This window comes from Sander vitreus, chromosome 14 (assembly GCF_031162955.1).
Source record: "Sander vitreus isolate 19-12246 chromosome 14, sanVit1, whole genome shotgun sequence".
Lineage (NCBI taxonomy): Eukaryota > Metazoa > Chordata > Actinopteri > Perciformes > Percidae > Sander > Sander vitreus.
Genome location: NC_135868.1, coordinates 19,379,570 through 19,405,256, shown reverse-complemented (window position 1 = coordinate 19,405,256; position 25,687 = coordinate 19,379,570). Strand labels below are relative to the sequence as shown.

At 41.4% G+C, this 25,687-nt stretch overlaps 1 protein-coding gene across 1 annotated transcript in view; it reads right to left on the bottom strand.

Annotated features, from left to right (window-relative positions):
- Nucleotides 1-25,687, bottom strand: part of col8a2 (collagen, type VIII, alpha 2) — a 46,285-nt gene that overhangs the window by 5,385 nt on the left and 15,213 nt on the right. The window contains exon 2 of the mRNA XM_078267128.1: nt 2,644-2,835. Coding sequence (XP_078123254.1) covers nt 2,644-2,806 — 163 coding nt within the window. The 5' untranslated portion in view covers nt 2,807-2,835. The remainder of the gene's footprint in view (nt 1-2,643; nt 2,836-25,687) is intronic.

Here is a 25,687-nt window from a genome sequence, read left to right as displayed (position 1 = left end):
TGTCATGACAAGTTGACATTGTTTGGGTTGTCTTGATTATGACAAGTTGACATTAATCAAAGTGACATTACCAGAAGTTGTCTTGGTCATGACAAGTTGACATTAAATTTGTTTGGGATGTCTTTGTCATGACAACTTGACATTAACCAGGATAACATTAACAGAAGATTTATTTGTCATGACAACTTGACATTAAATTTCTTTGGAGTGTCCTTATTAAGACAACTTCACATTAAACAGTATGACATTATGTCAAGTTGTCATGACAAAGACATCCCAAACAAATTTAATGTCAACTTGTCATGACCAAGACAACTTCTGGTAATGTCACTTTGATTAATGTCAACTTGTCACAATCAAGACAACCCAAACAATGTCATAGTTATGACATGTCACAATTATGTCGATACCTTCAAGTAAAGTGTTACCGAAAAAGCTTAATGATGCGAATAAGCATGGGTTATAGTATTGTATGATTCCAGTTATGCGTGTTGTAACAGTCATGTACGTGGTGATTGTTCCAATGTTCAGCATATCATGCAATAGGCCTGCATCATGCAGTTTAAAGCCTGGGAAATAGGTGTGTGTGTGTGTGTGTGTGTGTGCAAGAAGTCACCCCAATGCTATGATATTGCTTACTGTCTGACTTCCAGGTATTTACCACACTGTACAGGTTTTGTACAACAGGAAGATTTCAGGTGAGCTCACTTTAGGTTTAAAACCCAAATAAATGGTTTAGATAATATCTCTAGTCTTGAGGTTTGTCAATGTCAGTAAGGGTGCCACCCCATTCGGAACATTGCATTCAGGTGTGTAATGAGCATTATAGCCTCAGCTTTGTTTGTTTAGCTACAGCTCTACTGTAGACAACTTTAATATATCACCTGGACAGATGAAATAAGGTGCTTCACACTATAATCGCTTCTTCATTACTTGTTGCGATGTTTTCCAAGTTGTGCTTTCAAATACATTTGAACTGACAGAGTCAAGAAATGTACTGAACTCTGCTCTTGTAAGAGCAAACCTAAAGGAATATCCAACCAAGCTCGAGAGCAGTATTGACTCCTGTCCAGCTAAGATTGATACATAACCCAAAGCTCAATGCTTGTGAATGCACCAGAAAACCTAGATACATAACTGGTAGCCCTTTTGCACATTACATGTTTTGCATAGAAACATGACAAGTTTGTTAATTCTATAGTCTTTAACCTTTTATTTTTTACCTGAGCATCTATTTTTTTATCTTCATTCTCCTCGCTGACCTACAGAAAGGACTCTTCAAGTTATTACACTCATGCTTAGTTGTGGGAATTTGTAGCTGTGGTCAGTTTTTTCTTGATATATTTAGTACTATACAAATGCTCTAAACCTGTATATAATCACAAATCACAAAAAACAACATTGAAATTATTTGTAATTTCTTCACTATGATAATTATAGTATTTAGTTAATTAGTAATTGACAAATTGTTACAATGGTGATGCATTGTGGACATATGACCACTGGGTGGCAGTAGAGGCATTGTATTCATATGAGCAACAGGGAGCATTAGTTTCACTCCTCCAAATCTAAATCTTGTTTCTACTACTCTTTGAATTCCCATTTATAGAAAGCATAACCTCTTTAAGAAAGTCTTTGATGTTTCTGTCAGGGATTTAAATGCAACATTTCAACATAAAATTTGCTCTGAATCCAACTTCTGGAGTCTGTCTTTGTCGAACATTATATTATGGAACTGAAATGAAAATGTGCTTGGCATTTGCTTTGAAATTTGCTTTGAAGTAGGGGCCTCTGTTAACACAAGGCACGTCTTATGTGATCCAGAACTTGTATTGGTAGTTCGATTCAAATGTGATAATGATGGCAATGACAGCATGCACATTTTTTCAGGATGATTATCACCCCCTCCCTTCCCAGTTCCCCTTGCCTGAGCCTTTTATATAATCTATTTTTATTTCTTTCACACTCTCTCCTTCATCCCACTGCTGAAGAATCTGTGATAAACAGTGGGGTAACAGCATCCAGATGGCAGGAGAAACAACTGGCCAGTGGAGCTCAGCAAACAGTGGGCAATCAGGCCTCCATTAGGCCCCAACTGAGGACCTGCCAAATGCTACAGGACCCGCAAGGCAAGGAGACACACACACACACACACACGCACGCACGCACGCACGCACGCACGCACGCACACACACTTCACTGAGCCCTTTAACTGCCTGAAGAGAGCCACTAAACAAGTGGCTTTAGTATACAGGTCTGTTCTGGGAGGGTCTCCATATCAATCACAGCTTTAACTGCAATGTTGGAGACTTGTTTTGTTTTGAGGGAGTTGTTTTTTATGTGTATGACTCCGTTCTTTACTGTGTAGTTTTGGACTTGTGTGGGTTAGATAGGCATGAAAAAAGTTCATATTCTTAGTGCCAAGGAGATGCTGTAAAGGAAGTATACAGTCTGTAGAAAATAAGATTGAGTCAGGAACTATTTAATTTGAAACAACTGACACAAACACGAAGACTTTCCTAAAGTAAAATCAGTTTAAAATGACCTATAGACCTGCTGAGTTGGTGAACAGCTTATGCGGGGTAGAGTAAGACATACAAGTAAAAGAGACACACATATACCACACCCACAGGGATTACTCACCAACGTAATGCCCCTTGCCTTCTCTGAATGGGGGTCCAATAGGCCCTTTCATCATGGGCTGCATGTACTTAATGTTGTGCATGGGGGGATAGCCTCCAGCAAGAGCATGCGTCCCCAGCATCAGTAGCACACAGGCAGGAGCCAACAGCATGGTCAACAGCATCCCAGGCTTCAGATGTCACACACAAAGAACTGGAGGAATAAACAGAAGAGGAAAGAGGACAGAGTTCACAGCAACTCAAGAAGAAATGGCAGTGCAATGATTTTGTATATATATATATATAAATATTTATATATATTTTTTTTAAATCAATGAGCAGCAGCATCATCACAAGAGAATGATAAAGCAAAGGTCGTTTTACACCTACAGTGATAATGAGCAGACCCAAACGGAATCTGTAGATTTTGTTTTACAGTTTTCAGCGGCGATGCAGAATGAAAATGTGCAGAATTTAGCGGGCCGTTTTTCTGTTCGCGGTGGAGATGTGTTAAGTTTTGTTTTCATTTTTTGTTTAAAATCTGCAGGGAAATTCTGCGTAATTTTGCATCTGCAGATTATGTGTGGCACTGTTAGTGAGATATGGAACTATACTGAAAGTTGCATGACACAGTAATTTACTATTGTGAAACATGCATTTACTGCTTATTGGCTAAAATTAGCAAATGACTCTACTACAAGCAATTTGAAGTAATGCACTGATATTAAATCTCTTTTGCTGTGAAGATTAGTTTTTTGTTGTATTAGTTTGTCTGTCTACAAGCATAGTATGTCATGGTCAAGCCAGCCACAGACATTTTGGCCAAAGGAAACCAAGGAAGCCAGGGAAACATGTGTCTTGCTCAGAAGTACGGAAAGCAGAGAGATACTAATGGCCAAATATAAACAGGGTAAAGGTTGGCTGACACCTACTAAATCATACATTACTTTATGTGCTATGCACAAATATATTAAAGACAGACACTATCTCCAGCACTGGTAAAGGATGAGTTACACTAGAGTGGTCCTATACATAAATGCCCAAACATGAGGTCCAAACACGTACAAATGTACTGTACCTTGTACGCATATGTTGCTCTCAGCTGCTGAACTGTATGCGGCCAGTATTTGGTTGGGTTAATATTTGGCCTATATGGCCCTCAGAACATGTGACAGGCAGATTTGTTGACTTAAATTCACTTCAGGAAGAAATGACCACATTGCCTTCTGCCAAATATTTTTACAACCATGGTCAGGTGCGAACAGGAAACCACCAGAGGATGGTTAGTATGTTTGTATGTCATAAGTGAGCAACTGTAGGTGTCCAGAACTGGTCAAATGATTGAATTGAAAATTTGGTCAGCTATCTTTGGACTGATGACTGTCAGAGGTTATTTTGTGATAATGTGGGATGCAAAATGTAGTCTCAGGTTCATGCCAAATGCCAACAATGCCACATTTATAACAAATATTAAAATAAAAATTGCGTGAGGATGAGAGAAAATGGTGTGTAGTTGTGAAAAGCGTTCTGCAAGTTTCTCTCTATTAGCTTGCCAGGATTTTTTTGATTTAACTAAGATACAGTATCACACACTTCCAGGACCATGCAGCAAAGCCACACCAATGACAGGCATAGGTGACATTTGGCAAACAAAATGACACACAAGAGAGACACACTTCATCACTCTGGCAAATATAATTTCTGATTATCACCTCTCACTTATTGTGGGTCCTTAATATAAAGCAGCATTATAAGTGCCACTCTTCAGTGCCAAAAGGGGTGGAAGAGGCTGCTGCAGTAGGTCTCTAGTTCCTCATATCTCTCCCAACATTATGCTCCTGCTTCATATAATACTCATTTTGTCATTGTGGGTGTGTGAACGCTTGCTTTTCTCTGCAGACATGGACTCAGTTTACAGCGAGTAACAGCAGTTATTCAAACATGAGTTGACATTTTCTAATTCGAAAATGATCTGACATTTTTCTAATTTGGAAATTACATTCAATTATACACTGCAGTTAATTGGAAGCAGGGACTGGGAGTAATCTGGGAGTTCACAGCAGACTTCAACTCACACGTACTTAGAAAAAGGCATGTTCACTGCCACGATGTGTGTGTGCAAAGAGATGAGGTCTGTTTTACAGCTTTGCTTTTACCGACGTCTGTGATTGTTTAGCCACCACATAGCTGTGTAGTCAAATTCCTGTTTTACAGTCATTTACCAAAGTGTTTCTCTGGGTTTTTGAGGAAGTTTTTTTGTTATTAGTCATAAGTGCGTGTGTATCTGTTTATGCTTGTTTATGGTGCCGTCGTATGTCGTTGCAGTCTTTGCCAGGAAAAATCAAAGATCACCTCTCAAATGTTCACACCAAAGCTTAATCTTTGAAAAATAAAGAAAACAAGAGAAAAATGTTAAAAGACATACACAGGAGAAAGAGAGAGCAGTATTGGTAGGGTAGTGTTTGGTCGTTGGCTGACTTGCTGGCTGGCTGGCAGTGAAGCTCGTCTGGTATGGGGGTCTGTGGTTTTGGTGCCATTCTGCAGGCGTCAAACTCTCTTAAGAACCAGAGCGACATACCATCAAACCCAGAAGCCGTGCATGAACAGGGATCAGACACAGACAGGCAGGTCACAGACCTCCACAATCTGTTTATCAAATGTTTTTGGTCAAAAAGCTCTGCAGACGTTGTTAAAAAATCTCACGCAATCCTCTCTGGCTGGCCACCATGAGCCACTGCTGGACTGAGACTCGTACATGCTCTCGCACACAAGAGCCCCCACATAACAAAACACACACTCTTGGTATGCATGAGAACACAATATAGCTCTGGTAAGTGGTTACGCCGGGTGTCTTGAAAATGCAAAAACTCGTTAACTTTCCCCCATTTTCACATTAAATTGGTCCATTCAAAACAAACCATAACAAAACCCCGGGTTTGAGAGGAGAGGAGAGCTAATGGTGAATCAAAGCCTCCGTCATTAAACATGAGCAGCATCCAGAGTTACAGCAAAAAAACCTTGTCTGGCAGGCCGAGTGACACTTTATATAAAACAGATTTAGCTGAGAAAAGAAATCGCCACACACATTACGGTAAAAGATTTGAAAATACACAAAGAAAGAAAGAGCAGAACAGAAAAGTAGCATTATTGAGGAGGTAAGGGAGAGTCTGACCCTTAGGTGTAAAAGGGCACCGCCAACTCCATCATAACATTCTCATTGTCATCACTATGCGGTTTCCACTTCCAGACAGCTGTTAAATAACTGTGCTATGTCTGACAGCCACACCATGGACAGATTATGGTAAAATGAGCCCCTGTACAAAGACATATAAGGCCCCCCACCCCTCCTACATAAGAGCAAGACACCCAGACTGAAGGAAAGTCTCTCTTTGGACTTTTGTCTCCGTACTTGTTTTGCTTACGTTTTTGGTCATTTTGCGTCTTGTTATAGTTGTTTTGTGTCTCTGTAGTCATTTGTTATTGTTTTGCATCTCTTTTGGGTTGTTTTGCATATTTTTTAGGTTGTATTGCGTCTCTTTTGGGTTGTTTTGTAGTTAGTGTGTCTTTGTAGTTGCTTTGTGTCTCTTTTTGGTCACTTTGTGTGTCTTTGTAGTTATTTTGCGTCACTTTGTAGTCATTTAGTGCCTCTTTGTACTTTGTGGTTATTTTGTGTCGGTTTGTGGTAAATTTGTATCTCTTTGTAGTAATTTTGTGTCACTTCGAAGTTGTTTTTTGTCTCTTTGTAGTTGTTTTGCATTTCTTTCTTGCCGGTGAACCATACTCTCAGGTACTGCTGTTGGTTAAAATACTGCATCAGTATTGTATTCACACACGCACTTGAAGGCTGTCTTACTCCTGTCCAAAGTGTCCTGCCACAACAGATCCACAATGACACTCCTCTGCACATATATTTCACAAAATACTACAGCCCATTATACAAAATATTATAGGAAACCATCAAATACTGCCTGAGATGCAGGTTCTATTTTCTTAAAGCAAAGCTATTCTTCTAAAAACTGATTAAAATTGCTTTACTAATGTTACTGCATTTTAATAACAAACACTAGATTGTATTTGATTTGCAGATACTCAATACTAAAAAACCCTGATAAAGATCAGGAGCAAAAAGGCCTACTGGTCCCATTCAGAGATTTATCCATCCCCACATCAAAGACAAAGACAAATGTTGGCAAGTGTACATAATGAACATAGACAGACATCCCACTTTGCCATAACCAGTACACCTCACAGATCTGTCTCCAAACCACCTGGTAATCTGAGTCACAGACACATGCCCGAAGCTTTCAGTCTTTCTCAAACATATGTTGGATGCCAGTTTAACAGAGACAATATGCTAATCTGCGAAGGCTTCGGGCCGCCAAAGCAGACTCAACAGCCTCCAAACCCAAACTCAGCAGCCTCTCAAGTGGCCTGCTCAGACAGGCAGAAGAGACACAGACACCGCGGCTGAGTTCAAGCCAAGCACACACTTCCCTAACTGCTCCGTTTACCCGCTAATGCAATCAACAGCGCTGGGGAGGTGAGGTTGAAGGTGCTCTGCCTCCACTTCCCTTAAGCAGTGCATGTGTGGATCCAGACTGCCAGGCATTTCCTAAACCATGTGCCACAGAGAGATTATAGGTACACCAATTGTGAGGATTCTGTGTCATGGAGAGAAGAGGGGGCGGTTGTTTTTCTGGTGAATATTTGAGCCGCTCCCTAAGTAAAGGAATCATCACCTGAACATCATGTACCAGCTTTTATAAAAACACCAAATGGTTCAACAAAAACCAAGGTCCATAATAGTTTGGTTAAAACCACAGGTCTCGCAGGGAACTGCACTTAAAACCTAAACCACATATTTTCGCTGATTCATACAATTCTGACAAACCTTAGCCACAACCATGACCATAACCATTCCTGACTGTTACCATGAACCCACATGGGTGGTCAGCTTTTATTCAACCACAACCATCTTCCTTTATCAAACTGTCCTCTTGTAAATTCAACAAGCAAATGTTGGAAACTTCCCTTTCACAGCAAGAATGAATTTCCAGCACTAGAGAGGAAGAAAGGCACACTAAAAATGAAATAAATCTACACATCTGTGGTCTATTATTCAATCTGTAGTCTAGACATATGAGTATTAACGGATTTTACAGATTCACAGTGAAAACACATCCACCTGCAAACATAAAGCAAACACAAACAGGCCCACATGAGGCTAAGGTATCACTTCCAGACAACACAGAGGTCCATTGACCATTGACCTGCGTGAACGCCCTCTTCTATACCTACATAAGAGATGGAGGGAAAGACAGAGAAGAGGGAAAGTGAGCACAGCCGTGACACAACATGCTGGCGGCCAAAGCAACCCAGCTCTTACTGAGCCTGAGGGTGTGTGTGTGTGTGTGTGTGTGTGTGTGTGTGTGTGTGTGTGTGTGTGTGTGAGGGGGAGAGGAAATTGAGTGTGTGGGGTTTTATTTAGAGAATCACCTTCTTTTGAATGAGATAATCCCTCAGTCAGTGGCACTTTGACCATTACGCCTTTCCGGTGTCAGCTCACTGCGTAATATTTGAGAAGTGGTCACAGCTTTGAATGCACCCTGTATTACTCAACACTGTATAAATAACCACTGGGGAAACAGTGTGTGTGTGTATAAAAGTGGCCACAACGCTAATGCATTAGCATTATATTGTCACTTCTGCACCACCACAATAAAAGCTCCTGTGTTCTCTCAGTAGAGTCATTAGTCAATTATAGAACAGTCATTAGGAATACTGTAAATTATTATTTTTAATGTCGAGACATGATGTACACTGTTTATATTTCTACTGTAACATGCTGATGCATACACGTTTGTGTCTTATTCACATACAAATATACCATACAGTATATTAACTCACTTATACAGTACATATACACACACACACACACACACCAAAATTTCCATTCTTTATTCAACTTCAAATGGGCTCTTACCACAAGTATGACTGCACTGCTCTGATGTTGTTTATGGTTTGGGCTAGGGCTTTAAGTTCGAGTTAAGGGAATTCTTAATGCTCTAATTCTTAACTTGCTTATTTTCTCAATTGATCAATTAACTGTTGGTCCATAGAATGTCAGAAAATTGTGACAAAAATGTCACAAGTTTTGAAAGCCCAAGGTGACGTGTTCAAAAGACTTGTTTGTTGTCTGACCAACACCCAAAGATATTAAGTTTACTATCACATTAGACAAAGAAAAGCAGCAAATTCTTACAAATTCAAAGCTGGAACTAGGAAATGTTTTCTGTCAATTGACCAACTACAACATACAATGATATTTTAGACAATAGTTAGGGCCTGTTTCATAATCACAAAGCCATCACAAAGCCAGGTCCGTAAAATCAGTTTTCAGAGTTTGGTGTGGAAGAACTTGCCTGGCCTTTCACAAAGTGCTAAACCTCAATCCCATCCAACACCTTTGGGATGAATTGGAATGTCAGACCTTATCACTTAGCATCAGTGCCCGACCTCACTAATGCTGGAGCTAGCAAATCCCTGGAGCTAGGTTCTAAAATCTTACGGAAAGCCTTAGCATAAGATAAGCTGCCATTGTAGCAGCATATGTGACATGTTCAACAATCATGTTCAGGTGCAATGTGTCCACATACTACTTTTGGCTATGCAGTTTATATTACTGTAAGGTACAGGTCTGTATGTGGCCAGGCAGTTAACGTGTGAAAACTGTTGAAACTATCAGAGAAAAAAACAGAAGATGAGAAGATGATGAGAGTCAAAGAGTCATCATCCAGCGCAGCACACCGACCTCATCCATCTTTCTCTCTCTGGGTAGCAAGAATGATGATGTATATCTACACTGCAGACTGCACTCTTTCACTTTACACATGCATGCTTAAGCGCAGGTGCATGTGCATACAATGACATCCTCGTTTTTGTTTTTTTTTGTGAATCTGTCACGCCTGCCTATATGTCTGTCATCTGTCTTGCTTGTTGTCTTCTGTTGCAACCTGAGGATGACTTTTTTACGGGCGCCCAATGGTTGGCACTGTGGCCTCACAGCCAGAAGGTACAGGGTTCGAACCAAGGTAGTCCGGTCCTTTCTGTGTGGAGTTTGCATGTTCTCTCAGTGTCTGCATGGGGTTTTCTCCAGGTGCTCCGGTTTCCCCCACCACTTAATTGGAAGTCAGCTGACTTTTTTCAACATACTGTACTATGATGTTTTTTTGTTTTTTTTTTTCTACATACTGTACGATATTAAGATGTTTTTATTACTTTTTCAACATACTACAGCATAAAGGATGGAGTACCCTGGGTTTTCAAATGTATCCGTTGAATGGGAAGAAGCAAAATAGAAGATGACAGTCAAAGATTTACCACGGGTGAACTGAAGACAGGATTGAAAAAGGCCTTGCTTCGCGTCAGAGGAGTAAAGGAAAATCCTAACCCTCATTAAACATTAAAAGTAAAAGCAAAAGAGTCTCATCAATTCAGGAATTGGCACCCGTGGAGCAGGGCTGCATTTTCCTAATATCCCTGAAGGTGAAGTGGGTGAAGAAAGGGCTGAGAGACAGTCGGAGAGGGGTGAGTTTATGCTGATTGGGTGGTTTAAGAGGAATTGAGTGAGAGTAAAAGGAAATTGGGGATGTAGGTAAGTGTGTGGGGTGCTAAGACAGGTTGTGAAGAAACCATGGGGAGGGGAAATGAGTGAAGAGGTCAGCAGAGGGTTTCCATTTCTTGATGACTTCATTCAGAGGAACACGTTAAATACACTTATCTAAGTGCAGAAGCAGACGTACTAATCATAAGATGGGGGGGGTTATGTATCGTGCATATGGAAGCGTATGTGTGTGTGTAGTCAGGGGCAAAGCATAAAGCAGTGAGGCTAATTAGTCCCAGAATTATTAACCTGTAGGACCTCATACATGTACAGTTGCATGTGAGTTTTAAATAGGACCTTTATTTGCTCTTGAGCCCCTAGCAGGAACAGTTTTGGGACGGAGAGAGAGGGCATTCATTAAAATATATTAGCCAGTCTGGCTCCCCAGCTGTTTTACAGAGTCATGCTCTATCACCTCATCTTTCAGTGAAGCATTTCAGATCAAGATATAGCCAAGGAAGATGGATTGAAAGTCTGCAAAACATTCAGACTAACCCCTGATCTGCCAAGAAGCCAGTTACAGTATGGGGGGAGCTGAGGAAGAGAGAGTGTCTAGGCAGACAGACACAGCTATACCTTTCCGGCTCACCATTCGGTGCACCTAACTCAATATGAGTGGCTGACTAGGTAATCGAAAGGAAAGAGTAAAAAAAATGATCTCATAAAAGGCGATCTGCTACCACCTTTCCAGAGCAATACATGTTCAGCAAGACAGGTCATTGAAAGCACACTCAAAATCTCAAAAACTGACATTACAAGCTATCATTTACTCATCATGTGAAAAATGAGAAATTCAAACAAAGATAGAGATTTATGGATTGGAATATATAACCATAAGGGCACTCTGGAGATGGCCTTGCCTCAGAAGGAAAACTTTGAGGACACCCAGTAATAGAATCTCCTGCAAATCAGAACGATCACTCTGTCTCTCCCTGTCTCGTAGGTCTCCACTGGCAACCTCAGCTCTTCTCTCTCCCTCTCCTGTTCCTCTCATTCTCTACTCCTTAAGCCTATCCGCTCTCCGCACCGCTCATTGCTGGTGTGAATACTTTTATTGTGTGCTGCCAAGGCCTGACCAAGCAAGGCGTTTCTTTTTTCCCTGTAAGTCCACCGGTACTGACATATACTCAAGTCTCTGTTATTCTTAATTAATATAACAGCAAATGTCTAGGGAGACGAACAGGAAAGAAAAAATGGGAGAAAGGAGAAGTGAGGTACAGCAGAGGCAACAGGAAGTAAAACCTGACGCTTCGGTTTCCACTCTATCACAGTCAGAGGCGTAGCACGAAAATTCCCGGCCTTGTAGAAAGGCATTCTCTATGGGCCCCTCCCCGCACCCAGAGCTATTCATTCTAGCACCTCCCCCCCCCCCAAGTTGGACACCCCTGAGCACAGTACGTAGATAGTTTACAATAATAACAGAATTCATAGTCATTTTTTAAATTATGAATTATCAGTTTTACACAGAAAAAAACAAAAGCAGCTTACATGACCGAGGGCTTTGTCAGCTGAAATGACTACTGTTGCTGATAGATTTAATCAGCTAGCTGGATAGCGTGAGCTAATGTTGAAAACTCGATCTCCAGATGACTTTTTAATGTTTCCCGTTGACTCATTTTAAAATCAGAACCCTGTAAAAGGGTCTTAAATATGCACATGATGGCTACATACATGACATCTTAAGATAAAGATCACATGTCCGAGGCAAAAAGTCAGAATCATCATTAGTTGATGATCCATGTAGAAGACATGAAAACACACTCACCGGGGCAACCTGGCTTCCTCAGGAGAGCGGTGCTCATCCGCGGTAACGTTAACCATCCCGACCAGGAGACATTATCAGCGGGTAGCCTTTGATGAGCACCGGTCTCCTGCAGAAGCCCGGCCCAGCCAGCGGGACATGAACACGAAGCAAAGGGCCAACAGTTTTAACAACCCATTCTTATTCCCAGGTTGTCAAAACGACGCCAAACGGAGGGGACTCACATGCACTAACTTTCACTAACATGCATGTGCGGCCGGACCAGTGACCAAAACAAAGAACAGAAAAGCTAAGATTTCAACACACAAAGGGAGTGTAAATTCATTCTCTGCTCAGAATGCCAATACTCCACTATATCTTTACATAGCAAATATTTGTTTGCTGCTATATTTGTGTTCTGAATGGCGAGTACACAATCTTTACTGTTTGTATTTTTGTTTGTTTATATTTTGTGTTTGCTAAGAAAAAGACACCATACCCCAAACTCTTTGTATATTGATCTTATTATAGCCTAGGTATTTGGAGATATCCAGTGCTTAACAGACCTGATGTGCCTTGATACAGTACAAAAGCTATGATCGGACAATCCCTGTTCAGGGGCAGAGTTGGGAGTCAGTTATTCAGGAGCTGGATTGGATGGTGCAGGATCAGGGATTGGATGCAGGACTCTAATATACTGGGTTGGGCTTGGTCTGTGTTATGTCTTGTGTTTCTGTGCCATGTCTCCAAGTAGCTGTTACCTTTCTTCTTTTCACTGGGTGGGTGGCTTTGCTTTTTCCAGAATGGGGCCCTTGAAATGTGCAGTAGACACACAGGCCAGAGAACACACAGAAAACTGACAAAAGTGAGACAAAGAATAGAGCTCAATCAAGCCACCGCACAAATGAATTGTGTGTTGTTTTTTTTCCGCAACGTAGCTTTGTTAGTTCCTGACTGTGTGTCAAAATATTCATGGTGGCAGTTCATCCAAAGGCAAAGCTGGTTGTGGCGAGGAGTCAAACCCATGTGGAGAGTGAGTGCATGGGTCTATTTACGATTCAGTGCTCGGAAGGTGAGAAATGTTCCGGGGCGCTTAAATAAGGCGACTAAACCGAGAACAATTGCACACCATCAACTGTTCCATTCTTTTTTTGCCAAGACTGGAAAAAATCCCAAGCTGCACGTAGCTGGGGCTAACTTCCAGGAGGGAAAAGCCCAGAAAAGTCCTCTCGTAGTCTGTTTTTAACAAAGGATTCCACAGTTTGACACTCCATGAACACACAAAGCTAATACAGATCACATTGTCAAAGGCTGCCACTGGTGGAGATGGAGGGAGATGGAAACTTGTGTCAAGGGATGGGGAGAAGAGGAAGAAAAAGAGGAAAGCACTCTATTGACCGTAACAGAAACTGAAGCAACGGAAGGGGAAGAGAAAGTGAGAACCCATGAAGGAGATGTGAAGTCATTACAACAGGCAAAAAGAAAGACAGGGAGACGGATGGGGAAAAAATGAAAGAAGAGCTAAAAGTAAAAGCTTTAGCTCTTGATCTCCCTGTTGACCCACTTGAGATGCGTGCCCCACCAATCATCTCTCACACTCCTTCTGCTGACAGCCGAAACAGCTTCACACGGACATGCCGTGTCGTGCACACACAAACACACACATCAGTTGGCAGCAAAACAGAGAGGGAGGCCTTTTTTCTGTCCGAAATGGAGAGAAGGGGAGAAAGAAAGAGAGGTAGAAGGGAGATTATAATTTAATAAGGGGCAGGAAATCTTGGTCAAATCCCCCTGAAGGAGCTGAAATGCCTCCGTGCTGGAGGCTACTGGACTATCCACTGACTGGGCTCCATCTGAATGGGCTTCTCTGGCACAGGCAGCAGGGCAGACAACCAAAAAAGCAGACAATAGACCAGGAAGAGAGAAATCCCACTATACAATGGTTTGGAGCTATATTCCTACATACAATATTGAACCAGCAATTTGTTAATCCATAGTATCAGCTGCGGGATTTCTGCTGGATCCACGCTGATTCATTTTGCGGTTAGCATGTAAGTCAATGAACCTCAATGCCCAATGACTCATTCATATACTGTATATTAGTTTCTCTTCTCTCTTTCTAATTTCTAATTTGATAATATGAGGGGTGTGTGAGGGTGAGAAATAATAAGCTTCAGCTTCGTCCCGCTCCTTTTCGGACATGTTGAACATATTGTTAAATAGATATTGTTTTTTTTGTCTTATTGTGTTTTATATTTAATTTTCAATTTTTGCTCAAAAAAAAAGAAAGAAAGTATTTATGAACACTACACAACACTAGACAAGTCATATGTGTTGCGTTTTGGTTAAAATATTTCTATACTGGCAAATATTCACACACTATGACAAGATAATGACATTAATTAAGAAATATCTGCGTTAAATATATGTTAACATGACCAGACAAAGCATTTGATGCTAACTTTAAGAACATGAAGTATTTCGATACAGACACATTTTGATCTGTACTAAAGACGCACTGAGGTTTGACATAAGTCCTAACCTTGTACATAAAAAAAACACCTGTTTTTATCAGGACATATCTTTTAAGTGTGACACTTTTGAGATTATTTGTAAAAAGGTAGTTAATATATGTAGCCATAGCCACCATGAAGAAAGCAGCACCCAAAAGAGAAATGACGTCACAACACAGGACAACTGTTGGCTTGACTACTAAAACTCTATGTAAACTTTGTTGAAAAGCAGCTGCTGTGGCCACACGCAACCGTCACATACACCTAAACCACGGCCGTAGCTGCCAGTAGCTCCTCACCGGACGTTGATTGGTTCGGTCCGCTGCTCTTCGGACACAAGCGCATTACCTGAAGCCTGAAAAGATGGATTTTCGTGTGATCTGTTGATATCACGAGAATCCAGCTGCCGTGCAAGGTCAACACGTGATGGCAAATAAGTAAGAGTGCATCTTATTACTTGTGAATTCCCTTTCATTTTTAAGATGAAGATTGTGTTTTCAAAAGTTACATAGCATTACTTCACAACCAGAAGAAAAAAAGACACACTGAGGAAATTACTTAGTAAATGACACAAGAAAAGATTTGAGTAGCTGCAATTACTCAGGCCAATGTGAAGCCCGAAGCTTCCTCTTGACAGTCTACAATAAAAAGGATTGACTAAATGCAATGTGGGCAGTGGTGGTTTTTGGCACGGGCGAACCAGACAGTCGCCATCGACAGGCAGCATTTTTTCATGTCACATGGTGGGCGGCACGAGAACTTAAAAAAAAAAAATAATAATCTGCGCCGCGAAGCGGTTTTCTGTTATCTACCATTTCACTGTGTGGGGAATTGGCAAATCGGCGCCCTCCTTGCAGCTGCAGGCGCTCTGCTTGCACCCCCTACTTTCACAATGAAATGGACTAGTCCATAACGGTGCGGGGCCCGGCGCGAAAGATAAACACACAGGAGAACTGGGAGTACACAGAGACGGAGCAAGACGAGTCTAAATGGTCTAAACGCGAAAATCAAACAAAGTTACCCAAGCGGCTCAAATAAAAGAAAAAAGCGAAAAGACATGTTTTCGGCAGTAGCAGGACCTTCATCAGCTCCCGTGGCTGATGATAGTGGTGGTGGTGGTGTCGGCGACAGTGTCAGTGGCATGCACAGTGAGGAGGAGACTCAGGAGGAGAGAGACGGAGATGAGGCAGTGAGGGTAGAACCTGCGGTAAGCACAACTCCCCTTAAAACACTTTGGCCCTTGATAAAACTGAGCCAAAAACTGAGTGGTGGACAAAACACTACAACAATAAAAGACGTAGGCATCCTTTACTGTATGATTACATTAGTAGCCTATATAAACGTTGCACATCATGCAAACTTTCTTAAAGAGAATTGTAGCTTTTCTATCTGCATTGGCAGACAAAAACTCATGATAGACCTCTTCAAATTAAAGCACAGGGCTTATATATATATATATATATATATATATATATATATATATATATATATATATATATATATGAGAGAGAGAGAGAGAGAGAGAGAGAGAGCTTGTTGTATACCGTTTTATTAATTTATTAATCTTGTAAACATTTTTATTATTGTATATATTGTTGGCACATTTGTGTATATAGTGTATATTTATTTTAAGTTCTGATAACCTATACTGTCATATTTTGTGCAGAATTGTGTTCATTGTGGAGATTGTTCACCTTAAAAAGTGTGTTTCCTGTTGTAATTGCAATAGTTAAATAACTGGATTCTCTGCAATTGAGAAATTTAATTTTCTCTTTCACTTATGTTGTTGGGGGGGGGGCGCTCGAAGGGGGTCTCGTCCTGGGTGTAATTCTATGTAGAACTGCCCCTGAATGTGGGCTTTAAAGAAAGCCACTACAAGGAAATGAGCTAGCAAGCGAGCTGTTGTTGCTCGAGGACTCAGACAGTGTGACGCAGGGCCATCAGAGGATGAGGATGTGGGATGGGATGACATAAAGTGATGCTGTGAGCTCTTATGTTGTTGTCTTTCCTAGTATAGTGTGTGAAGGCAGGGGTTAGTGTAGTGTGTGTGTGTATTTGCACTTGGGAGTCTTTATATAACACCTAACATTGTTGAGGTTATCAGGTCACACAGGCAGCTCCATCACTCTTCTACATCCTTTTTCTCTGCTCTCAAGGGCAGAAGGAAATGTGCTGGAATCCCTCTCTGCTCAGAAATCACTTGTCCCCCCTTCCACCTCACACTATGTCTTAAATGGAAATTCATTGGATGGTTTGAATACCAGTTGAGGACCATTAACTGTTCATTGGCCCCTGTTTGATTGATGACTTACTTAAAACGCCGCTGATCCCAGCAGGGTGGTTCAGTCTCCAGACCTAACCAGCTGCAAAGAAACCACAAAGCACCTCAAACATACACACACACACACACACACACACACACACACACACACACACGTACCAGACCACCAGCATACTGTGCATAGCCCCCTCTGACTGTGGTCCTCGCTGAAGCCTACCTCACCCATTAGGATCAATGCAATTCTTTATAAACTGCTGGCTAAGAGCGCTGGCTGTGTAAGAGGACTCTGCCAGTTCTGGCCTCACACCTCCCAAATCCATTGCTGGGCTGTATAAACATGGCTCTGTGAGTGTGTGTGTGTGTGTGTGTGTGTGTGTGTGTGTGTCTATTAAATGTGTATGTCTGTCTATATAGCTGTAAATATGTAATAACAGTTTGGACAAACGAAAAAGAGCCACCAACACAACTTGCTGTGCAGGACAGGAAACACATGTGCAGGACAGGAAAGACATTCTTGATGTCCAGGCATCTCTCCCATATAATGCAATCATTTCCAAACAGTTTCTAGCACGGTTGTTGAAACAACGGCGCAGTGTTAGCGGAGCAAGCATGTGATAAGTGGGACTTTTACGACGGCTACATCTGAGCAGTCATAATCAGTCTGCTTTTCTAGTATGAAACACATAAAATAAGCTATTTGGCTGCTGACATGCACCCACGGGGCCATGTCAAAACTGTGAGAAAATCTAGTGAATACGTCCCGTTGGCCAGGCCTTATGAAGGCTATAAGAGCCACCAGAGAGCAGCACAGGTCAGACCAGACCGTATTAGCTCTGGGAAGTGTGAAATACTCGGGAGGGAAGGATGACAAGAAGAGGGGCTGGGATCATTCCCAGTCCTATTTCACACTCCTGCTACTACTGCTACTAATGTTACTGGCTATATATATATATTTTTACAACAAGGTGTTCTGTTTGAAAATGTTGACAATGATCGAAAACGCGAACATCTCATCTAATATGACATAACATATATTGGGGATAACATATATGGGATTGACTCAAAGTCACCCAGTGCAACTGCCCAATGATTAATAAAATGAATAAAAAAGTAAAATCTGAAAAAAATAATAACCAAACAAAGGCTCATGAGGTTTCTGGCTCATTCAATAACCCCTGCACACTAAAAATGCTATAAGTAGCTACCTCACAGAAGTAATAAAGACATTTCCATGTGGAAGTAAAACACAATCTCCAGGTTAGTCAATTAGAAACAGGCCGACATGTTATCTTGGCAATATCGTGACAATAATCCTCCAAAAGAAAATTTGAAAAAATGCAAGCAACAGCCAACATATTCATTAAAATATCTGAAATCATATTTGGATTATTTATATTCATTAGCTGAGATATTCCTGATTTTAGACAGAAGACAAATTGGGCGTGCTTTTTGCTAATTTACTTGTGATCCAGTACAGAAACATGTTGGTTTGCCAAAAGCACAGCGTCTTGTTTCAATAATCACACTTTGTACACTGAAGAGGAGGAAAAAAAAAAAAAAAAAAGTGGAGGAATGAGATGCTGCAGATCTGCAGCCGGGCCAAGACAACAGAAAGACCAGCGCCAGTATAATGGACTCACTGTTGTAAAAAATAAAGGCAGCGATACAACCCACATTGGCGAACACAGGCCATAATAATGAAGTTTACTTGCACGTTTTACCACATAATATGTTATATCAACTCCACACAATGGTGTAAAGATAAAACAACTGCAGCAACTGTCTTGGCTGTCCCTCTCATCTGTCGTGTCCTGTGCATTATCTGGTTTGTTAAACCAAACCCAGGTGAATGAGAGACTGAGGACAAAGCATAGCAATTGGACAGTGGCGTGTGGGAGGTGAGGCGGAGAAAAAGAAGACAAATAAATCAGTTCAAGCTTGGAGCAGGACAGGAGAAGCGTGCCTTGTAGATGCAGGGGTTTACTCTATATTTCCTCCCTAAAAACTTGTCTCTCCCTCTCTGACACTGTATCTCCCTCTGACCTTCTCCCTCCCGTCCTGTCAACACCCCTCCGCTCTCTTGACACTAATCGTGATCGGGGTGACTCCCTGCTCAGTTCCCTTGTGTGTGATTGATTTTCATCGGGGCTCCTTTTTATATTAAAACCAGATCTGCTCATTCCCTGTCTCTTATCTCCATAGTGCAGTCATCAGGAGGTGATCAGAGACACACGATGGAATGTTCCAGTTGCTACGAGACAAGATATAACGGCGACGATCAAAGGCGGCAGGAGTCGACATGGTCAATCTGGGACGGTTTATAAGGACCGAAAGGGGGCTGCATAACAATATTTTAAACTTATATAATATGAATATAACTTATGAAGTCCTCTGAAATGCCTGCATGCTACATGAGCAACTGTATATCCTAAGTATGATTCAATTTAGTGAAAAGGAATTATTTGCACATCTGTTAGTGCTGTAAACACCAAAAAATCAGGACACATTTATGGTTAATGGGCTGTAAAAGTGTCTGGTCTGCTCCCCGGAATGTCGAGTTTGAGCGCTGTTCATCAGGAAGGAGGGAAAAAAAAGGAGCTTTTAATGACAACAAACATTCCGATAATTGTGTAGTGTTGAATGAACTCCATTTCCTTGTTCACCTGCCTCATGGAATTCCTGCATTGCTGCCAAGAGCCAATAAAACGGCACATTCAACCTTTGCAGGGCCAGACGCAATAATAACCTTCTCATTATGCATTATGTGGTAAATGGCTGAAATTAAGTAGAAATAAAAAAACGCTAAAGAATTATTTTTGTCTGTTTTTGAATGGTGGGATCTGTGCTCGCTGCTGTAATCAGATCATATCAGTCTATCTGGCATGATGGAGCAGCAGTTTGGAAGGTTATGAAGACTGAGGGAGGCTACATCAGTCTGCATGCATCTAATGGTTCATTAAGGGCTGATTCTCAAGATCTGATATGTGTTTATCTCCAACCTGGCAGCCAGAAGAAGGGGACATTCTTGAGAGTCTGGAGTTAGTTTAGATTGATGGGCCCTCGCTTAGATAATCACCCGACCAAAGGAGGGCTGAAGCAGCTTCTTTGTCTCCACTTGGCAGCTGGAGGGGACGGGCGGATTGGTGGGAGGAATATGAGAGTTAGAGAGGAATAAAACTTACACCACAGACATGAGAATGAGACACATCCTTGGACACTAGAGGAGCTGTGGGGGAGGATGGAGCGATGCTGAGAGGCGGTGGAGGCCAGACTCCTTAAACAAGAGCCTTATCCAGAGCAAATAAATCAAAACAGACGCAGAGACTGATGCTGTTGTCTTTACAGGCACAAGGTGCAAGAGTTCTTCAAAACAAAGTTTGACCTTTGAAACATCTGGGTGATGCACTGTTGTTCTTAACTTTACAAGTTTTCATATTTAAAGCTGCTATACACCCAACTCTGGAATTGCTCATCACCAAACAGCAGCTGGTGAACATAGTGGAGCATTTAGCAGCTAAACAGCCAGATGTTTTCCTCAGGAGTTGGTGGAGACCAAAAATAGAGCTAAAAGGAGAGTCAATATTGGACTTAAATTTACCAGGTGCCAGAAACACAATTTCGAATGAATGCTAATGCTGGTTAACCAAGTTAGCCAAATTTAAAAGTGAAGTAATATGTCACTGTTATGTTCACAGCTTGGTCTGCTGCCACCAAGTGGCCAAAAATCTGTTATTGCAGGTTTAAGAAGTCAGAAAAAGCGTAATTACAGCACAAGTAAACTTCTGTGCAGTGTGACACATAATGGGTCTAATATGGAACATTAATAAAGAGTGAAAGGTATACCTCCATGAAGTCATATTCAGTCCTTCCAATGAACTAAACCTCTCCAAGGGAGGGAGTCTCTGCTGTGTTATTAATCCAAACAAACCTGAAGGACCCGCCAAAATAAGGAATGACAGGGATGAAGAGGGGATTTGAGAAGGAGAAGTGGGTGTTGAGCGACCTCTTTCACAGAGTTTGTTTACAAGTTATCATTTAGCAAATAAGCGCAAAGTGGAGCGAAGGGACACCGGGCCAAGTGCGGTCAGAACACCGCAGGTTGGTAACGGTGACTCAGATTAGGTCGACTATGTGATTTTGCAGATGCCTCCAATCTACGTGCAAATGTGCGAGTGAGATCATAGATGAGAACATGTGTCATTTCCTCTGGAATACACCCTTGTTAATGATCTGTCAAATTTTACACACAGCAGACTTTATGTTCTGTTAAACACCTGATACTTTAACAGCTACAGAATACGACTCAGTCAGTTCTTCCTGGAGGCAGTCTTTTTTATTTTATTCTGAAATCAAAGGTACAGACCTACATGGTAGACAGGTTTTAACAGTGTGCCATTTTAACTGTCACAGCAAAAGATATCATCTGCAGGCTGATTAAGGGACTTGAACGGCTTCGACTGAACCAAGCGAAGTCCAGACTGACTTCTAACGACTGGCGCAGCAGCTTGATGGCAAGAGTGGGAGAGACAGTAGAGAGAAAGAAGAAAAAAGAGGTAGACAGAGAGAGGGAAAGCTGTTTGAGTTCCTCGTGTGACACAGAGCAGGCTGCTGCGGGAAACCTCAGCTCCTTCATTCACTGTGGTCTGAGAACATAAAAAGCACCACACCGTTTGATCTCCAGACTTGAATACGTCTCTCAGCTTCATAAAAAAATAACACAGCTTTGGAAACCATATTCCCCAATTATTCCCCCATTACCCCCCCACCCCCTCTTTCTACCTCTCTCCTTCCATTCCTCCCACATTAGCAATTCTGTCTTTGATATCAAAGTGGAATGAAGATTAAAGTCTGGGTGAGGGGAAGAGTTGCGTGGTATGGGGCAGCTCGGCACATTGCCACAGCTTTAGATGGGGTTTGATCCACAGAGTTATTCGCCCTCTGTCTGCCCACCGTACGCTCTGTTCTAGTGACCGAAGATGGCTGGGAAATGAAGGAGGGCTTTTGTTTCCTCTCATCCAAGCTGATATACTCAACACAGACGCGGCATACTCCGTTATCCAGTCACACCTCACGCTCTAACATCTCCACAAGGATTTAAAAGTCTGTGTCTGGGAGGATTGTGACCCTGTGGCACTGTAAAAGCAAGCAATAGCTAAGCTTCCCTTTGAACCTCCAGCCTGCTTTCCATTTTTACATTCATCAACTGGCATCTGCCCACCAGCTAAGCACCTGTCAGTCAAAACCCCACCAGACGCATCATTACATTCTCACTTACAACTGAGCATGCACTGCGACCACACGTGACCTAGGAAATGTCACCAATTATAAAGCAGTTGGAACAGTCAGAGAGTCAAATGCCGTCATATTTAAGGATGTTTGTTACCCTTGCCACTCAGCTCGTCTATGCAGGTTCTATATCACATAGTACAAGAGTGGTATTTACAGTAGGAACTGCCTTACATATTTTAGTAGTATATAGTAGTAAGTAGTTTAGTAGTAATAGTTTTGTATGACTATGACAGAGACTGTGAAGCTTTCATGTCAGTGTTTAAGTGTATTTGACAACACAAGTGAAGTGACAATAAACAAATCATCATCCATTATCTTTATTGAGTCTCCTCTGGTTGCAAGATTGCAGTTTAGTGCAAAGTTTAAACCATTGCACCGTTGTCTTATATTATGCTCATTTTCAGGTTCATAATTGTATTTAGAGGTTGTACCAGAATAGGTTTATGTGGTTTAATTTAAGTAAGTCTTTCTTAGTCATATGATTTGAGGTTCTGTCACCAAAAAACTGATGTACACAGCATTCCCATTTCCATTTATAGTATGTTTTGAGTGGCCTTACACTAATTAGGGATTGGATTTTTAAAAGTGGGGATAATTAACATACGACCACTCCTTAAAGCTGACACCCAGAGAATAACCAACATGCCCTAATGGTTATTTATTGTTGTAGAAAATCTGTTAATGTTTTAATTCTTCACACAGTAAGCAAATGTTAAGGTTTCTTCCCATTCCTTCCCTTTTTATTGCATTTTTCCTAAATGCCAGGGCTGGAGGATTCAAAATGGGTTCCAGAAAATCCATACAAATTGAGAAAAGGTCCTAAACTTAACTTTAGAAGGTACTTTTCCACACATAAAAAAATCTAGATGTAGATAAAGTAGGTGTAATAATTCTACTGAATGCAGGATAACATAACTGGCTTCAACAAAGTGACGTGACAAAGTATATTTGCACTTGAACAAGGCTATAAGAGTCTACAGCCAGGTGATGGTGGATGGATCACCAACGCTATTACAATTAATTACTGTGTCGAGACATATCACATATGTCAAAACTACAAAAGTCAATCCCATGGTGGGGCTAGAGGGAAAAGTCAGCATATCACCAAAGCCATAAGGATTCAACGACTGGGAAACTTGGATATATGTACTTTGTACTAAATGTCATGGCAATCCGTCCAATAGTTGTTGAGATTTAATCTGGACCAAATTGGTGGACCGAACTACAGACCACCATTGCCATCCCTAGAGCTATGTTGCTAGCATGGTTTAAAAGGCAGATTATCTGACACCACTGGCTTCAATGAAATGACATCTGATCAAAGAATCTTCTTCAAAACAACTAGAAATGCACATGAAAAATATCTCACACCACTGGCAGATATTTAGAAGAATAAATAATAGCATGTGTGTTTTGCACTGAAAAAGACCCAGGGTAACCACTAAAACTCACTCCTCAGTTGCAAAAGAGACTTGGGGACATCATCATTTGTGATAACTACTGCCATCACTGACTTCAAATACAGAAGAAAGGAGCAACAGGGGGAGTGTTTGCATCAGTGGAAACCCTCAACCAATCCTCTAATACTACCAGGACTATTTCCATACCGCATTCTGGCTTCTTATCCTCACTGACCTCATACAACTTTTGTAAGCACATCACAGTAGTCGGGTGAAAACAAAAAGAAGAAAAAAAAGGTTTTTAGCCTGAAATCTTTGCATTTATATGGAATTGGCTATACAACAGAGGACACATATTGCTCAACCAAGTGCTTTGAACTTTGGAATATTGACATTTCTGTCTGACAATGACAATATGCATACATCAAAATGACTAGACATGTGGTTTCCACTAACACACACATAAGAATGGCCGTATCTGAAAAGTGTGCAACATCAAAACAGTAACAGCATGCATACACACTGTGAGATTCTGCAGCACATGGGCAAGAGTGCGTCTATGAGAAACAGGGATGGAGAAGGAGATGGGGTTCAGGCTGCAGACTCTGCTAGAGCAATTATCTTGTTCCTCAAACCTGCTATTTAATGGAAATCCTAGGCGTTAGCCAAACTACACGCCTGCCTTTAGGTATGAACCTTCCATCTGACCCACGCCCCCTTCTCCCCCTCTCTTATTCCACTAAATATTTTCATAGGACATCTGACTTCAGTGGCTGACTATTAGTTCCACAGGTGTGGAGAGACAAACTCCATTAAAACACCCTGGGACATTCCACCACTGCACTTGCCATGGGCCCAACACATGTCATACTTTTTCTCCTTCTGTCTCATCATACAGTTCATCATTTTAACGTCTTTCCAACACCTGTTTATTCTGCTATTTCCTTGTCACCAGATTGCAGAATGATATCAGTTTAAATAGTTACTTGCTTGGGTCTCTCTGTGTGTATGAATATGTGTGTGAGTGTATTTATTGCTACAGTAGCTGGAAATATGCAACCAGCCTTCTCGACTGTGAGTTGTTGTTTTAAGTCCTTGGAGGTCTCTCTATCACTCCCACTCAAACTGGCACGGGATACAAACTGCAACCAGATGGAGGACTTCTGCCATTGTTTTCCAGTTAAGCATCACCATGCTAGCAGGCAACGAGGAGGGAGGGAGCGAGGTGGATGAGAGCGTCATCGACCAAATCTGAAATCTGTGCTCTGAGGGCAATGGATTGTATGTCTAGTATTTCTGTCTATTGTCTCCCCTCTTCGCTCCTCTTGCAAATGAGAAACACCAAACACATTTCTCTCATTTTACCCTTTTAAAGTGTGAGATTTTGCTCTAATGTTACTAAAAGAACATGTGTGAATAAAGTCCACCAAACAGAGATATGATGGTCTGTCCAGAGCTAAAGGCATGGCTGCTTGCAGCCCACAAACAACCCCAAAATGACTCAAAGTCCCACGTATGTAAATTGCCCACAAAACCTCTCCTTCCTCATCACTCATCTGCTGCTGAGAAAGCATTTCCTTGGGCCCAGTCTGACGCGTCTCTTTAGCGTGACGCTGTATGGTTTGGAAGCCAGCATGTTTACTTAGGTTTGGAGAGGTACGACTGAAAACCCCAACACTTTTTTTTTACTATGCAAAACAAAACGAGAAGAGGACAGGAGACATCAACTCCTGCTCAAAGCATGAGTTCATAAAAACTTTATGTATGTTGGAGGTGGAGGTGGTGCGTGTTGAGAGTGAGGTTTGTGGTAAATGGGTATAAAGGAGAACAAGCTTATATGTCTTCTGTAAATCAAAGGTATTGGCTTTTAAATGGTCTGTAAAAATGTTCTGTGGTCTGAGCCTCAGAACATTTGTGAGGGTGGGTTTGTATACATGCATGTAGGTGTATGCACATGTCTGTATGTATGTATGTGTGTGTGTGTGTGTGTGTGTGTGTGTGTGTGTGTGTGTGTGCAGTAGTGACAGTATATATATATATATATATATATATATATATATATATATATATATATATATATACATTACGCAGCTCTGCATGCAATACTGTTGCTACAGGGCACAAAAAGCATCAAGAAGTCCATCGTAATACAGTACAACATCAATGGGGCATGGCTGTT